Consider the following 18,535-nt stretch of genomic DNA (forward strand, 5'->3'; position numbering starts at 1 on the left):
AGGATGAATTATCTTGGCAAAGGAGAAATGCTCACGAACAGGGATGTAAACAAACCTGTGCAAAATTCTTTAGAGAAATACACGTTTTTGCGTATGGAAAATTTCTGGAAACTATTATTTGACCAACACTTTATATGTTGCGTTTATATTTTTGTTCAGTATATATACACCCCTAACAGCATGCTACTCATGCAGACTAACTCCATTCATTAAGTCACAACTTGTCGTTTGCTGTTGAATAACAGCTCAGTTTAGCTATTCTCAGAGCGTCCAATAAAATAAGAGTAGCTAAACCTGGTTAACGGAAGCCATGTTGTGGGGGAGTAACACAAATGCCCTTGACAATCACATTGTACGCTATAATGTTGCGAAGGTTTCAAAGGCTGGATGCCTGTAATAGGAAGCATCTTCCTTCCTGTTCCTGGTCTCAGTGGCTCGGTCTCTCTACTTCCTGATGTCTACATCCTGGTTGGACCTTGGGGCAGGAGGCGGACAGGGGAACACTATAATGATCTCTCTTGTCATGGACAACACACACTGTTACAACATATGCCTAACAGCCTCTAGAATCAGCTAACCCTCCACAATTACCAACTTTAACAATTTGTTAAAAATGCAAAACTGGCCTAAGATCAGTGTCTAGGGGTAACTTCATTCTCCCCCCACATGAGATACGGTTGAAGTCAGAAGTTTACATGCACTTAGGTTGGAGTCATTAAAACTAGTTTTTCAACCACTCCACACATTTCTTGTTAACAAACTATAGTTTTGGCAAGTCGGTTAGGACATCTACTTTGTGCATGACACAAGTAATTTTTTCCAACAATTGTTTACAAACAGATTATTTCACTTATAATTCACTGTATCACAATTCCACTGGGTCAGAAGTGTACTAAGTTGACTGTGCCTTTAAACAAAATTCCAGAAAATTATGTCATGGCTTTAGAAGCTTCTGATAGGCTAATTGACATCATTAGAGTCAATTGGAGGTGTACCTGTGGATGTACAGTCGTGGCCAAAAGTTGAGAATGACACAAATATACATTTTTCACAAAGTCTGCTGCCTCAGTCTGTATGATGGCAATTTGCATATACTCCAGAATGTTATGAAGAGTGATCAGATGAATTGCAATTAATTGCAAAGTCCCTCTTTGCTATGCAAATGAACTGAATCCCCCAAAAACATATCCACTGCATTTCAGCCCTGCCACAAAAGGACCAGCTGACATCATGTCAGTGATTCTCTCGTTAACACAGGTGTGAGTGTTGACAAGGACAAGGCTGGAGATCACTCTGTCATGCTGATTGAGTTCGAATAACAGACTGGAAGCTTCAAAAGGAGGGTGGTGCTTGGAATCATTGTTCTTCCTCTGTCAACCATGGTTACCTGCAAGGAAACACGTGCAGTCATCATTGCTTTGCACAAAAAGGGCTTCACAGGCAAGGATATTGCTACCAGTAAGATTGCACCTAAATCAACCATTTATCGGATCATCAACAACTTCAAGGAGAGCAGTTCAATTGTTGTGAAGAAGGCTTCAGGACGCCCAAGAAAGTCCAGCAAGCACCAGGACCATCTCCTAAAGTTGATTCAGCTGCGGGATCGGGGAAACACCAGTACAGAGCTTGCACAGGAATGGCAGCAGGCAGGTGTGATTGCATCTGCACACACAGTGAGGCGAAGACTTTTGGAGGATGGCCTGGTGTCAAGATGGGCAGCAAAGAAGCCAGTTCTCTCCAAGAAAAACATTAGGGACAGACTGATATTCTGCAAAGGGTATAGGGATTGGACTGCTGAGGACTGGGGTAAAGTCATTTTCTCGGATGAATCCTCTTTCCGATTGTTTGGGGCATCCGGAAAAAAGCTTGTCCGGAGAAGACAAGGTGAGCGCTACCATCAGTCCTGTGTCATGCCAACAGTAAAGCATCCTGAGACCATTCATATGTGGGGTTGCTTCTCAGCCAAGGGAGTGGGTTCACTCACAATTTTGCATAAGAACACTGCCATGAATAAAGAATGGTACCAACACATCCTCCGAGAGCAACTTCTCCCAACCATCCAAGAACAGTTTGGTGATGAACAATGTCTATTCCAGCATGATGGGGCACCTTGCTATAAGGCAAAAGTGATAACTAAGTGTCTCAGGGAACAAAACATTGATATTTTGGGTCCATGGCCAGGAAACTCCACAGACCTTAATCCCATTGAGAACTTGGTCAATCCTCAAGAGGCGGGTGGACAAACAAAAACCCACAAAATCTGACAAACTCCAAGCATTGACTATACAAGAATGGGCTGCCATCAGTCAGGATATGGCCCAGAAGTTAATTGACAGCATGCCAAGGCGGATTGCAGAGGTCTTGAAAAAGAACGGTCAACACTGCAAATATTGACTCTTTGCATCAACTTCATATAATTGTCAATAAAAGCCTTTGACACTTATGAAATGCTTGTAATTATACTTCAGTATTCCATAGTAACATCTGACAAAAATATCTAAAGACACTGAAGCAGCAAACTTGTGAAAATTAATATTTGTGTCATTTCAAAACTTTTGACCACGACTGTATTTCAAGGCCTACCTTCAAACTCAGTGCTTCTTTGCTTGATATAATGGGAAAATCAAAATAAAATCAGCCAAGACCTCAGAAAAAAAATTGTAGACCTCCACAAGTCTGTTTCATTTTTGCGAGTAATTTTCAAATGCCTGAAGGTACCACGTTCATCTGTACAAACAATAGTACACAAGTATAAACTCAATGGGACCACGCAGCCGCTATACCGCTCAGAAAGGAGACGCGTTCTGTCTCCTAGAGATGAATGTACTTTGGTGTGAAAAGTGCAAATCAATCCCAGAACAACAGCAAAAAAACCTTGTGAAGATGCTGGAAGAAACAGGTACAAAAGTATCTAGATCCACAGTTGAACGAGTCCTATATCGACATAACCTTAAAGGCCGCTCAGCAAGGAAGAAGCCACTGTTCTAAAACCACCATAAAAAAAGCCAGACTACGGTTTGCATCTGCACATGGGGACAAAGATCGTACTTTTTGGAGAAATGTCCTCTGGTCTGATGAAACAAAAATAGAACTGTTTGGCCATAATGACCATTTATGTTTGGAGGAAAAAGGGCGAGGCTTGCAAACCGGAGAACACCATCCCAACCGTGAAGCACAGGAGTGGCAGCATCATGTTGTGGGGGTGCTTTGCTGCAGGAGGGATTGGTGCATTTCACAAAATAGATGGCATGATGAGGGAGGAAAATTATGTGGATATATTGAAGCAACATCTCAAGACATCAGTCAGGAAGTTAAAGCTTGTTCGCAAATGGGTCTTCCAAATGGACAATGACACCAAGCATACCCTCAAAGTTGTGGCAAAATGGCTTAAGGACAACAAAGTCAAGGTATTGGAGTGGCCATCACAAAGCCCTGACCTCAATCCTATAGAAAATTTGTGGGCAGAACTGAAAAAGTGTGTGCGAGCAAGGAGGCCTACAAACCTAACTCAGTTACACCAGCTCTGTCAGGAGGAATGGGCCAAAATTCACCCAACTTATTGTGGGTAGCTTGTGGAAGGCTACCCGAAACGTTTGACCCAAGTTAAACAATTTAAAGGCAATGCTACCAAATACTAATTGAGTGTATGTCAACTTCTGACCCACTGGGAATGTGATAAAATAAATAAAAAGCTGAAATAAATCATTCTCTCTACTATTATTCTGACATTTCACATTATTAAAATAAAGCGGTGATCCAAACTGACCTAAGACAGGGTCATTTTAACTATGTGAAAAACTGAGTTTAAATGTATTTGGCTAAGGTGTATGTAAACTTCCCACTTCCAACTGTATGTCCCGTCATCCCCTCAGAGCTAGCCCAAATAAAAATCACATGTTATTTGTCACATGAGCCAAATACAACAGGTGTAGACTTTACCATGAAATGCTGACTTAGGAGCCCTTTTCCAACAATGCAGAGTTAAAAGGTACAAAGATTAGCACCATTAAAAAAGGAAATACTAACACAATAAAATAGCAATAACAAAACCGAGTCAATGTGCTTCGGGTACGAGGTAGTTGAGGTGATTTGATACTGTATAATAGATAAGGCCATTCACCATTGTCAATCATTTTATAAACACCATCTATATGGTAATCACCTGAGGCAGTCCACATTAGATGTTTTTTATGTGTTTTTTCCTGTTTCCACCAACTCCATTTTCAATTCACCAACAGGTAGTGTAGGTGTGAACAGAGCACAATAACAACAGAGATAGATATAGTAGTGCCATAGACCAGTGGTTCTGGCCCTGGGGACCCAAAGGGATGTATATTTGAGTTTTTTGCCTTAGCGCTACACGGCTGATTCAAATCAAAGTTTGATGACTTGCTCATTTGAGTCAGCTGTGTAGTGCTAAGGACAAACTACAATATGCACCTCTTTGGTTCTCTAAGTTGACTTGTAATGGTCTTGTTTGTTCTATGTACATTTTAGGAGTGGTAAAGTAGCTCCTGGCTCCTATTGTTCGGTTAAACAATAGATCTGATCCCACCACTTCACTAGATTAGACAGGACAATCTGGCTATTGCTCTGAAATAGACAGGAATGCAGCCTCCTATCTTTAGTGGTTCTCTCTCTCACACTGCTGGGAACATTTCTTAATCACACTCAATGTTTGGAAAACTGTCATGGAACTGAAACAGAGCACAGAGCTCCCAATGAACCCACAGTGGAAACACACAATCCCAGTGCCAAATACTGCAGAAAGACAGTCCCCTTTCTCAAAACACACCGTCCAACCCTACAATCACAAGCACACTGTTCTTGGCTTATATTCAATGTGGCAGAGTATGAAGTGGAAGAGTGGAAGTGTGTGTGTGGTGCATGTGCGTACGTGCGTGCATACTTGCATTAGTGTACATGTGTGCCGTGCGTGTAGTGTATACTATTTGAGTGTGTGCACTAAGGTGGCAAAGCACAGATGTAGGATTTTAATTTGAGCGAGTTTGCTACAGCAGGAAAATAGTTCTGCAGCAACAGGAAATGTGCATTATTATGTGGATTATAATTAATGGACATTTTATGTAGCGGTTAAGGCAAATCAGGTCTGAAATGTTAAATTGGAAATGACAAACTTTAGAAGCCTTTTTAAACCTTTAATACACTACAAGTTTGAAGATCCTGCTGAATACACTAGAAGTTTGCATTTCCAGGAAAATTCTCATCAACAAAAGAGTGATCAAATTAAGATCCCACATCTGTATCCCGTGTGAAGGGGAGAGGTTGCTGATTTCCCATAGACAGAATGAGTCCCAGTACTTCACTGGACTCCCATGCCAAATACAATCTGTGCCCTTCTCTAGTTCTGGCATCTGACCCAATGTTCAAAGGGTGACATAACAAGAAGTTTGGCATTTAAGTCCAGAGTGTGTGTGGGAATGAAAAGAGCAGACCTTAGAAATGAGTGCACAGATATGGTTCCTGTGATAGCCCTCTCATCTGATAGCACTTCTCATTTCCAGAATGACGGGAAAAGCCAGAATGACACTATAATCTGCATACAATACTGAAAGAATGTGAAGAAAATGCATTACCTGTTTTTCTGTTGTTGTTAAAACTGCTTCCGCCATGTGTTTGCTAAGACGCTTTGTAATACTGGGATGATCTAGCAAGTTTGAATTGTAGCATTACACTCAAACGAGCGGTGTAATCTACTTTTCTTGGTACTCATGCCAGTGTCGTAACATAGTTTAGCGAGGTTCCACAGCAAGGTCGGCGCTTGAGGCACCCAGACAGACAGACGGAGATCGACAGACAGACAGCTGTTGCAGTCCACACCTACCCGGCAGTCTCTCTGCAGGGTCTTCATCAAGGCATTGTAGGTGTCAGCGTCGAAGTAGAGCCCTTCATGCATGTCCTGGAAGTCCAGGTCCTTGTAGACGGGACAGGCCTTCTCCCTCTCCTTCCTGGAGGCACGTCTCTTGTAGGTGGAGCCCTTCAGGTCGTACTTGTAGTGCATCTTGACGGAGCGAGGCAGCACGTTGTTCATCACCACCAGCCGGATGTTGACGCCTCCGGACTGGATGCAGTACAGACCGTAGAACTTAGGCAGCAGGGTGCGTGGGTTCTGGTTCAGGTTCTACGTGTGGAGAGAGAGGTGGAATACAATTAGCTGATCAATAGGTTCTGTTTAATAGGCCTGGGACCAGGTCTGAGTCCATTTCCATTTACATTACATTTTAGTCATTTAGCAGACGCTCTTATCCAGAGCGACTTACAGTAGTGAATGCATACATTTCATTTTTTTCATTTCATACATATTATTTTTTTTTCGTACTTGGCCCCCCGTGGGAAACGAACCCACAACCCTGGCGTTGCAAACACCATGCTCTACCAACTGAGCTACAGGGAAGTTGAGGAAGCATGAAAATTGACATGCTGACTGCAGGAATTTCCAACAGAGCTGTTACCAAATAATTTAATGTTCATTTCTCTACCATAACCCGCCTTCAATGTCGTTTTAGAGAATTTGGCAGTATGTCCAACCGGCCTCACAACCGCAGACCACGTTTAACCACGCCAGCCCACAAACTCCACATCCAGCTTCTTCACCTGCGGGATCGTCTGAGACCAGCCACCCGGACAGCTGATGAAACTGAGGAGTATTTCTGGCTGTAATAAAGCCTTGTGAGGAAAAACTCATTCTGATTCGCTGGGCTTCGCTCCCCAATGGGTGGGCCTGGCTCCCAAGTGGGTGGGCCTATTCCCTCCCAGACCCACGCATGGTTGCACCCCTGCCCAATCATGTGAAATCCATAGATTAGTGCCTTTGACTGATTTCCTTAAATTAACTGTAACTCAGTAAAATCATTGAAATTGTTGCGTTCATATTTTTGTTCAGTATATAATTAAATGTATTAAAGTGAGAGTGAATTAAATGGAGAGGTCCTTCGTTGCATTCACTGTTACTTGTGCATCTTTGTGACGAATAGTGTTTCTGAGGATGGTCACACAGATAAAAAAAACTTGAAAAAGTCAAGTTCTTTTTTTATCATACAGTGCCTTCGGAAAATATTCAGACCCCTTGACTTTTTCCACATTCCGCTACCCTACAGCCCTATTCTAAAATGGATTACATTGTCATTATGGGGTATTGTGTGTAGATTGAGGGCGGGAAAAACGAAGCAAAAAAATGATAATCTTACAAATAAAAATGGACATTTACATAAGTATTCAGACCCTTTACTCAGTACTTTGTTGAAGCACCTTTGGCAGCAACCACAGCATCGAGTCTTCCTGGGTATGACGCTATAAGCCTGGCACACCTGTATTTGGGGAGTTTCTCCCATTCTTCTCTGCATATCCTCTCAAGCTCAGTCAGGTTGGATGGGGAGCGTTGCTGCACAGCTATTCTCAGGTCTCTCCAGAGATGTTCGATCGGGTTCAAGTCCGGGCTCTGGCTGGGCCACTTAAGGACATTCAGAGACTTGTACCGAAGCCACTCCTGTGTTGTCTTGTTGTAAGGTGAACCTTTGCCCCGATAAGAGGTCCTGAGCAGGTTTTCATCTAGGATCTGTCTGTACTTTGCTCCGTTCATCTTTGCCTCGATCCTGACTAGTCTCCCAGTCCCTGCCGCTGAAAAACCTCCCCACAGCATGATGCTGCCACCACCATGCTTCACTGGAGGGATGGTGCCAGGTTTCCTCCAGACGTGAAGCTTGGCATTCAGGCCAGAGATTTCAATATTAGTTTCATCAGACCAGAGAATCTTGTTTCTCATGGTCTGAGAGTCTTTTGGCTAACTTCAAGCGGGCTGTCATGTGCCTTTTACTTTTACATTTAATGGTAACCTATTCCCTACATAGTGCAGTGCTTTCGATCAAGACCCTATGGGCCCTGGTTAAAAAGTAGTGCACTATATAGGAAAAGCAGACTAGGTTGGGTGAGTTACTCACCATGTAGTAACCTGGGAGAAGTTTCTGGAGAAACTCAGCCTCTTTGTGCTGGACGGTTTTGATGATGAACTCGTCATCGCTGGTCAGGTAGAACAGAGAGCCGCTGGCCCCGGGGTTGGACAGCTCAATCAGAGGCTCATTACAGATGGAGTACTGAGGAGAAAAACAAAACTGGTTTAATATGCCTGTAAAAACAATAACAAAATTGGTTTAGTATGCCTGTACAACCACAGGTCCCAGATCTGTTTGTGCTGCTCGACAACTCCTACGGTCATTGAACTCGCTGCCTAATCCTCAGGGAAATAATGTCCTCTGATTTATAAAGCACAACCTCTACCATTGACAAACAACTAACCCCTTACCCGTTGTTTATTGTGGTTAAAAAGGACTAAAGTTGCATTCCAATTGTGGTGGTCTGGAAAACAAACATACGGTTTCATTCATTCAGATGCGTGTGTGGCTTTTATGGTGCAGTATATCATTATCACACACGCATGCAGACACGCGTGTACACACACACACACACACACACACACACACACACACACACACACACACACACAGTCTCCTCCTCCACACACACACACCGTCTCCTCCACACACACACACACACCGTCTCCTCCACACACACACACACACACACACCGTCTCCTCCACACACACACACACACACCGTCTCCTCCACACACACACACACACACACCGTCTCCTCCACACACACACACACACACACACACACCGTCTCCTCCACACACACACACACACACACACACACCGTCTCCTCCACACACACACACACACACACACACCGTCTCCTCCACACACACACACACACCGTCTCCTCCACACACACACACACACACACACACGTCTCCTCCACACACACACACACACACCGTCTCCTCCACACACACACACACCCCCTCCCCCACACACACACCGTCTCCTCCACACACACACACACACCGTCTCCTCCACACACACACACACACACACACCGTCTCCTCCACACACACACCGTCTCCTCCACACACACACACACACACCGTCTCCTCCACACACACACACACACACCGTCTCCTCCACACACACACACACACCGTCTCCTCCACACACACACACACACCGTCTCCTCCACACACACACACACCGTCTCCTCCACACACACACACACACACACACACACACACACGTCACAAACTGAGTGAAAGGTCTGTTTTGCTGGGATTGGCTGTAGACAGGTGGTCAATAGGTCACTGAGGGTGTGGCATCAGTATAGTACGTTTCCTTGATTCTGTGCACTCAGCTTTTACAAACCACACATTCAGCTTTATTACTTCCACAGAAGTTATCTAAGACCATACAATATGCCTCAGGGCAAGGGTGAATGTATTCTGTTTCCACCAGCATTCATGTGTGTTTATCAGTTGAACCTTCACAAACAAAGCACAAAATAACATTTCCAGTTTAGCTTACATGAGATGGGCCTCTGGCAACAGAGCCAATGTAGACAACAACAATTCCAAAAACATCTGTTGTGTTTTTCTCCAAATGAACATAAAAGCCCTGCTCTAACACAGAACCCCCTCTGTGTGGAAATCAAAGGACCAGGGGAAGTTAGTGAAGGTGGAGTAGTGTGGATGTTTAATGATAATGCAGAGCTGTGTGTTCTAATAGAGAGAAACAACAAGAGAAACACAGAGAGCGAGAGAGAGAAAGGCATGGGGTTCTCCACAGACTCACGGCAGTCTGCAGTCACGTTGAGTCCACAGCCCGAACACATCCACAATTTATCTGCATTTGCATTCAGGACCCTGAGTGGTAGAGTGTGTGTGTGTGTGTTGTCTTAATTAATCTCTGCTGTTGCTTCTGTGTTTGAATAAATGCATAATCAACAAGGACACATTAAGACGGTGTTTGCTTCACCCTTCAGTCTCTTTCCCTCGCTCTCCCTCCATCGCTCTCTCCCTCCATCTCTCTCTGGCTTTCACTCTTTCTTTGCTTGTCCTGTAGCCTTTTGTCTGATAGCAATGATGACTGATCACAAATGCAGAATGTGTCAGGGCATTCATAAGAGCTGTGGTGAGGAGGGTGCAACAGCCTTGGAGTAAAGAGCGTGAATCCGAACAAAAAAAAGCTATGGCATAATAGAAAAGAATGGTCAAAAATAATTTCAAATGAAAAGTAATGTGAGGGTAGAATAACATATAGATAATAGATCGTGCAGATAATAGCTGGTCCTGCTCATATCGTATGATAGATATTCTATATGGTAGTGCTGCATATTGAAACTCCATGGTGTATTCTCCTCTGATCTACCTGTCCCAGTGATAATGACTGTGTAATAATAGAGAGGTGGTAATGACTTTGACCTGAAGGGCCCATCTCTCTGGCATGCCTTCTGAGTGGGATCGGTCAGCAACGGGTTAACTGCTGATACACGCACACTCTCGTGCGCCCACACACACACACACACACACACACACACACCGCCACACATCCACCCACCTCGACCCTCTGGGAAATTACAGCCTGATTTCATTTAAATGTGCAGGGGATGCAATTAAACCCATCATAATGAAATTAGCACGACTATTACCTCACCCCCCACCCAAACCCAACCCCCATCTCCACCTCCACAGCTGGATAGGTAGAACAGGGTAAAACCACTGCTCACACTCCAATACACTTTAGTCACCACTGATCCCAATGAGTTGATTGGTGAAAGTTACATGATCGGTAGGATGAACTCTAACCTATGGGATGTGTCTCAATCCATAATCAGGTGTGGACTAGGAGTGTACCTGGTGTGGACCAGGTGCAGTGTTTAGACCTACCAGGTAGTCATCTGGTTTGATCCCGAAGAGCTCCCGGAAGTAGCGGAAGGCCAGCGGGGCGTAGGTTTTGAACCGGAAGTCTGGGTAGTGGTGAGCCGGTGTCAGGTTGCTCCCCTCGCTGATGGAAACGGCCCACCGGACACAAAGACACAGAACAGTTAGTTAGAAAATCCCCACATACAGAAACAAGCGAGTTTGGACTCATTTCTGTTCATCAGTTTAGTACGGTACAAAAACTATCACTGACGTACACGGATATTCTGCAAACAGACATCACGCACTGTCTTTAACTAGAACTGATGATCGTCATGTCAGAGCATTCAGTGGATCCTGGCATGAAATAACGCGACACACCTCCGTGTCTATCCTGTATTTATACTCGGGATATCGCTTTTCAACAGTAAAAGTTCAAAAATCGCTGGAGGATGCCTTTAAGTACAGCTACCCATGGCAAGCCAGATGAACCAGTGGCACACAGCCCTGTTTAGAGTCCAGAGACTGGCAAGAGAGCATGCCTCTGATTACCCTAAACAACACAATAATACAACACCATGTAACACAGGGGACCAGCATTATGATGATATGAGATCTGTGTCCATAGAGAGAGAGAAGGCATGGGGTTTTCCACAGACTCACTGACTGATGGCAGTCTGCAGTCACCTTGAGCCCACAGCACGAACACATCCGTCATTTATCTGCTTTGAAAGGCTGGTCATGACGCACATCAACACCATCATCCCAGACACACTAGATCCACTCTAATTTTGCAGAACGCCCCAACAGATCCACAGATGACGCAATCTCAGTTGCACTTCACACTGCCCTTCCCACCTGGACAAGAGGGGGAATAACTATGTGAGAATGCTGTTCATAGACTACAGCTCAGCGTTCAACACCAGTCCCCTCCAAGCTCATCACCAAGCTAGGGACCCTTGGACTGAACACCTCCCTCTTCAACTGGATCCTGGACTTCCTGACGGCTGCACCCAGGTGGTGAGGGTAGGCAACAACACCTACGCCACTCTGACCCTCAAGACAGGGCATCTCAGGGGTGTGTGCTTAGCCCCCTCCTGTACTCCCTGTTCACCCACGACTGCATGGCCACACACGACTCCAACAGCATCATCAAGTTTGCTGACGACACAACGGTGGTAGGCCTGATCACCGACAGCGATGAGTCAGCCTATAGGGAGGAGGTCAGAGACTTAGCAGTGTGGTGACATGACAACAACCTTTCCCTCAACGTCAGAAAGACCAAGGAGCTGATCGTGGACTATAGGAGAAAGAGGGGAGAGCACGGCCCCATCCACAGACAGGGCTTTTGTGGAGCGGGTTGAGAGCTTCAAGTTCCTTGGCGGTACAAACCTGTAGCCGTGCCAGGTGGAACAGAACACAGGAGGTTTACTGGGTGATTAGCTCCAGATGATCCTGTAACAACACGCCAACGCACTGCACCCTAAATCTATATCCATTAAAAGGGCGTTAAAAAGGCTTCGTTTTCAGGGGCACCTCCACAGCGAGCTGCTATCGAAACCAGGTTGTTGAACTCTCAATTGGCCGAAGATGTTGAGCTGTGCGCCCCAGTGCTTCCACTCAGTAACAGGACAGGCTACAGCCTCAACATAAATAGGTGTGATCATCAGTCTACTGCTGAATGAAATCACGCTGTGTGTGTGTGTGTGTGTGTGTGTGTGTGTGTGTGTGTGGGTAGCAAAGAGAATGACCTCCAGCTACACAGAGCTATGCGCCGGCTGCCTGCTGTGACTGAAACGGTATAGTCTCATATTAAAACCATTTAGACGGAAGAGCACACAAACGCGCACAGCAATGAACGCGTCTTATCCACGCAGAGCAGAACTAGAGTACTGTTAGAGAAAAGAACACTAGACAAGTTACAGCAGACAAACAATGTGGGAATCAGAAAATCTGTGTGAGATGTACAGGCGCCAGCGACAGCCTGACAGTATGAGTTAAGGGAACCAATGGAGATGAGGGAAGTGAAGGGGGATCCCGGAGGATCCTCTCTGAGAGCTCTGCGTCAGTCACTCTTGCCCTGTGTCTCTCAGGGGAGAGAGAGAGGGGGGGGGGGAAGAGAGAGAAAGAGAGAGACAGAAAGAGAGAGAGAGAGATTGAGTCAAAAACTACTGCTGTTCTGTTACTGCAGGGGTTCCCAAACTTTATCACTCGGGGCCCCCCCTTCCAGCATTGGGGAACATCCCGTGACCCCCGCAGTGGGGGAGGTCAATGTAAATAGTCCGTTGGCCATTTAATTAATTGTTCAGTAGTCTTATGGCTTGGGGGTAGAAGCTGTTAAGGAGACTTTTGGTCCTAGACTTGGCGCTCCGGTACCACTTGCCGTGCGGTAGCAGAGAAAACAGTCTATGACTTGGGTGACTGGAGTCTGACAATTTTTTGGGCTTTGCTCTGACACTGCCTATTATATAGGTCCTGGATGGCAGGAAGCTTGGCCCAAGTGATGTACTGGGCCGTACACACTACCCTCTGTAAGGCGGTGATGCAACCGGTCAGGATGCTCTTGATGGTGCAGCTGTAGAACTTTTTGAGGATCTGGGGACCCATGCCAAATCTTTTCAGTCTCCTAGGGGGGAAAAAAGTGTTGTCGTGCCCTATTCACGACTGTCTTGGTGTGTTTGGACCATGATAGTTCGTTGGTGATGTGGACACCAAGGAACTTAACTCTCGACCCGCTCCACTACAGCCACGTTGATGTTAATGGGGGCCTGTTAGGCCCGCCTTTTCCTGTAGTTCACGATCAGCTCCTTTGTCTTGCTCACATTGAGGGAGAGGTTGTTGTCCTGGCACCACACTGCCAGGTCTCTGACCTCCTCCCTATAGGCCGTCTCATCGTTGTCGGTGATCAGGCCTACCACTATTGTGTCGTCAGCAAACTTAATGATGGTGTTGGAGTCGTGTTTGGTCACACAGTCGTGGGTGAACAGGGAGTACAAGAGGGGACTAAGTGCACACCCCCAGTGTTGAGGATCACCGTGGCAGACGTGTTGTTGCCTACCCACCTGGGGGCGGCCCGTCAGGAAGTCCAGGATCCAGTTGCAGAGGGAGGTGTTTATTCCCAGGGTCCTTAGCTGATGAGCTTTGTGGGCCCTATGATGTTGAACGCAGAGCTGTAGTCAATTAACAGCATTCTCAAAAGGTGTTCCTTTTGTCCAGGTGGGAAAGGGCAGTGTGGAGTGCAATTGAGATTGCGTCATCTGTGGATCTGTTGGGGCGGTATGCGAATTGGAGGGGGTCTAGGGTATCCGGGAGGATGCTGTTGATGTGAGCCATGACCAGCCTTTCAAAGCACTTCATGGCTACCGACGTGGGTGCTATGGGGCGGTAATCATTTAGGCAGGTTACCTTTGCTTCCTTGGGCACAGGGACTATGGTGGTCTGCTTGAAACATGTAGGTATTACAGACTCAGTCAGGGAGAGGTTGAAAATGTCAGTGGAGATACTTGCCAGTTGGTCCGCGCATACTTTGAGTAACGTCCTGGTAATCCGTCTGGCCCCATGGCTCTGTGAATGTTGACCTGTTTAAAGGTCTTGCTCACATCGGCTACCGAGAGCTGGCGCTGTTGTGCACGCTACAACTTTCAAGAGTAAGTTCAAAGCCGGACGGAGTTCCTTTAAAAAAGAAAAATCTCCACCCCCGACGACTCCTCACACCCCACAGTTTGGGAACCACTGTGTTACTGTTACATGGCTTAAGCTTCCTCCTACACTCATTCTGTTGTCTCTTCTAGTGGAGGTTAAAACACCTGGTCTCTCCAGTGTCGTCATTGTCACCAGCCCACTCTCAGTCAAAAGATGCCCATGAAGAGACAATGAGAACATATTGTTCTCTCTCTGTATGTTTGGCTAAACAAATTAATTTCAACATTCTGGGATGGCTATTGCAACCGTGTTAAGTAGGATCATTTGCATAAAATCACTCTAACCTGCAGTATATATTTAAATGAGCATAATAAATGAGAAACTCAAGAGTGCGAGTTAAATCTGACAGCATGTTTGCATACACCAGTATGTTCAGTTTCTATTGAAGGACAGATTTTGCATGTCCTGATGTGCCATTTGGAAAGGGACACACAGAAAGCATTTCCTAGTCCAAGTCTCTGCAGAACTTGGAAGGGAAAGAGGCTGGCATGACCATTAGCAAATACCAATTCTTAAAAAAACTTGCTTACAAAACTCAACCAATCAAGAGGTTGACATTCTCTGGTGATTTTCTGTTTTTCCATATGGGGAGAGGTTTGTTTAATGTCGTTCGGTAACAGATTCTCTAGATCTTTTGCCAAATATGTGAAATATAGACGAGAAGATTACTCAAACAGTGGATGATGTTCGCTCATCTGTTAATACCAAGAGATGTGATCTGACGGCACTAATTGACGTCCTCTCTTACACTCGTGTGTGTGTGTGTGTGTGTGTGTGTGTGTGTGTGTGTGTGTGTGTGTGTGTTGTGCATGCATTCCTGTGTGTGTTCAGGGTTATGTAAAGTGTTTCTTTAAGCTGCTGAAGTAATTATTAAAGACAGACAATTTGATGGGCCAGGCACGACACGGCCTGCTGTATGTTTTGCACACTGGCGTTAAAAGACACAGTAAGCTGATTTCCAGGGATTTGGGGTATATAAACCACTGGATTGACAGAGTCCATACACCATGACTTTAACTAGCTGATTCACACTCATGTTAAATGATAGAAGCCCCTTTTTTATTCTTTGGGATATGAATCCTCTATGTGAGTCATTACTGTTTAAGGAGAACGCCTCCTCCCTTGTTTCATGGAGCGATCCAGACATGAAGCTTTCCTATTTCAGCTAACAGACAGCTCTAGCTCAACCTCAGTTCCCTCTTCAGTCATACTGTAGGTTCACTGCTGAAAGTCAATGAGTCACTTCACAGCAGCGCCAACATAGGCTGTAGTGTTTCTAAAGGACTTATCATTAGGATTCATCTACTCAGGCTGTAAAGCATGCATTTGTGTGAAAGCATACGTAGGTAGAAACAACATATTGTAAATTGCTACTCAGTATTACTATAGATAAGGGATAATCAACGAGGGCTAAGCTATGGAGCCAGATAGCTGTCAAAAAGGTTCAACGTACATATCGTTAGGATCGCAAGAAAATCCATATCTAAATTGTTAGGATCGTAAGAAAATCCATGTGTGAAACATGAAAAGTAAACGTGAAATTTCACCAGTGAACATTCAAACACCATGTTACGATTACGGACTAACAGTTTAGGCTTGAACAAATCTTGTGTTGCAATTTTGACGTACAATAATACCTTTCAGAGCTTCGGCAGTTTCATCTCACCAACAAAAACAATGTTCACCAAACAGCCTGTGAGGAGTGCTCAAACATAACACAGTATAAAAAAAAAAGTCATGGAAACCGGAAAGAGGTATCCTGCACATTTTCAAGTTAAAAGTCTCCATTCTCAATTACTCCTCAGTTGAGTTTACTTCACATTTAGGTAGCTAATGTAATGAATGTTTGCCAGCGTGAGTCTAGATAGCACTAGCTGTATTATGCCTACAACAGTGAAGTTTCAGTCCGCTAGGTGTATCTCTACAGCATGGACATATCTCTGGGTGACGTGGACATCCCCATGCATGTACCTTATCAAAATATGACTAATTCAATATTGCACCATCCCATTCTATGGGCTCTGCCTGCAATCATAACCAGTAGTATCTACCAGGAATAATGAAGCATAACCAGTAGTATCAACCAGGAATAATGAAGCATAACCAGTAGTATCAACCAGGAATAATGAAGCATAACCAGTAGTATCAACCAGGAATAATGAAGCATAACCAGTAGTATCAACCAGGAATAATGAAACATAACCAGTAGTATCAACCAGGAATAATGAAACATAACCGGTAGTATCAACCAGGAATAATGAAACATGACCGGTAGTATCAACCAGGAATAATGAAACATGACCAGTAGTATCAACCAGGAATAATGAAACATAACCAGTAGTATCAACCAGGAATAATGAAGCATAACCAGTAGTATGTCAGCCATTCGTTTCAGTTACAATAGCAACTAAATCAAAGAGAATAGAACAGTCTTATCCATTATTTTATTGAAATCCATGTGTGTATTCAAAATGTTCTAAATTCTCACAAGTTCTTTAGCCTATCACTTTAATAATTTAATGTTTAATTTAGGCCTATCCAAATAAACACAAATAGGCATTCAACTTATAGGCAATGCAAATCAGGCTATCATTTTGGGTACTGGTGCTTTGAGTAATAATTGTAGAACTCTATTTGTGTTTTATAACTTTTTATTAAAGGGCTTCCCTTAAAAAGAGACCCTAGCTTCTAAATATATCCTCTAAATGAATTTTAAACAAAATAGTTGAAGCACGTGCAGTGGCTGATAGGGAAAAGTCCTGACCATTTGGGACCCGTTGGCTATTTCGCTCAGGACAGATTATAGCCAAGACTTAATCAATATTTAGTTTTGTCTCGTTTATTGATATGAATATAGCCTCTGTGTGATGGGGTTGTGCAACGCAAATGGCTAGAACAAGCCTACATACAGAGTGAAATTCACCAATACAACAGTGAAAATGCCTAATATAAGGCCTACAGTCCGTGCTCCCAAATACTGGAAAAAGCATGATTCATTAGGTTACATGATCACCACAGAAGCCCTATGCAGCTATCCTAAATCATATTTACTTTCTGTTTTGCAGCTCAGGCAGTTATTCTAGACAAGGCTCTTCCGTATCTTTATTATTCTCACACAAGTAATTTGCTGAAGGCCCAAGCCTATACTACGCCATCTACTGGTGTAACGTCGTTATGGAATGCAGTTCTAAAACAAGCTCTGGACTTTTATTTTGGTAATTAAACTAGAAGCTGCAAAACAACACTGACGTCTCAGCTTGATTGACTAGCTAACTTCAACTAGCTACGTTCGGTTCATGTCCTTTGCAGATGCCACAAAAGGTTTGTATGTGCTTCCCTAGTGGCACAGAGGTCTAAGGCACTGCATCGTAGTGTTGTGGCGTCACTACAGCCTGGGGTTCGATCCCAGGCTGTGTCACAACTGGCTGTAACCGGGAGTCCCATAGGGTGGTGCACAATTGGCCCAGCATCGTCCGGGTTAGGGGAGGGTTTGGCCAGGGCGGCTTTACTAGGCTCATCGCACTCTAGCGACTCCTTGTGGCGGGCTGGGTGCCTGCAGGCTGACTCGGTCGTCAGTTGAACAGTGTTTCCTCCGACACAGTGACCGACCGGCTCGATCTTATGTAACAAAATTTGAAATGGTGTTTTTTACATTAGATAAAAGCAGAGACTCAGAGCTAGAAAATGGTATATGATACACTACAGTTGAGGAACAATGGGAAAGTAATTCTGCTTTGAAAGTTGATAACCTCACTTTTGAGAAAATGGCTAACATTAGCTAGCTAGCTATCTAACAGTACACTTTAACTTGAAATGAAAACAACTTTCTGACAAAATTAGAAATGTGTAATATCTGAAAATGTAGCTAGCAAGACTATCTTACCCGTATACATGGATGGACGCTTCTCCCTCTATCGCGGATGCCATGGTTGCCCTTAGTTTGATGATGTAATCCGGAGACAGGTGTTTTCTCCATCTCTTTAGCTATCATACTCTAATTCCACGGATTTAAAAACTCGGTGCTCCAGAAAGTGGAGAGCAATACTTATGCAGTTCTACTATGCA

The 18,535-nt window shown here is 44.5% G+C and overlaps 1 protein-coding gene across 3 annotated transcripts in view; it reads right to left on the reverse strand.

The window, feature by feature from the left end:
- LOC106585038 (phosphatidylinositol 4-phosphate 5-kinase type-1 beta) overlaps window positions 1-18,535 on the reverse strand; it is a 90,184-nt gene that overhangs the window by 24,044 nt on the left and 47,605 nt on the right. For all 3 annotated transcript variants that reach the window (XM_014170787.2, XM_014170784.2, XM_014170786.2), the window contains exons 5-7: window positions 10,796-10,913; window positions 7,959-8,111; window positions 5,846-6,142 (exon numbers count right to left, since the gene is read on the reverse strand). In XM_014170787.2, the coding sequence (XP_014026262.1) occupies window positions 5,846-6,142; window positions 7,959-8,111; window positions 10,796-10,913 (568 nt within the window). The remainder of the gene's footprint in view (window positions 1-5,845; window positions 6,143-7,958; window positions 8,112-10,795; window positions 10,914-18,535) is intronic.

This window comes from Salmo salar, chromosome ssa24 (assembly GCF_905237065.1).
Source record: "Salmo salar chromosome ssa24, Ssal_v3.1, whole genome shotgun sequence".
In the NCBI taxonomy this organism is placed as follows: domain Eukaryota; kingdom Metazoa; phylum Chordata; class Actinopteri; order Salmoniformes; family Salmonidae; genus Salmo; species Salmo salar.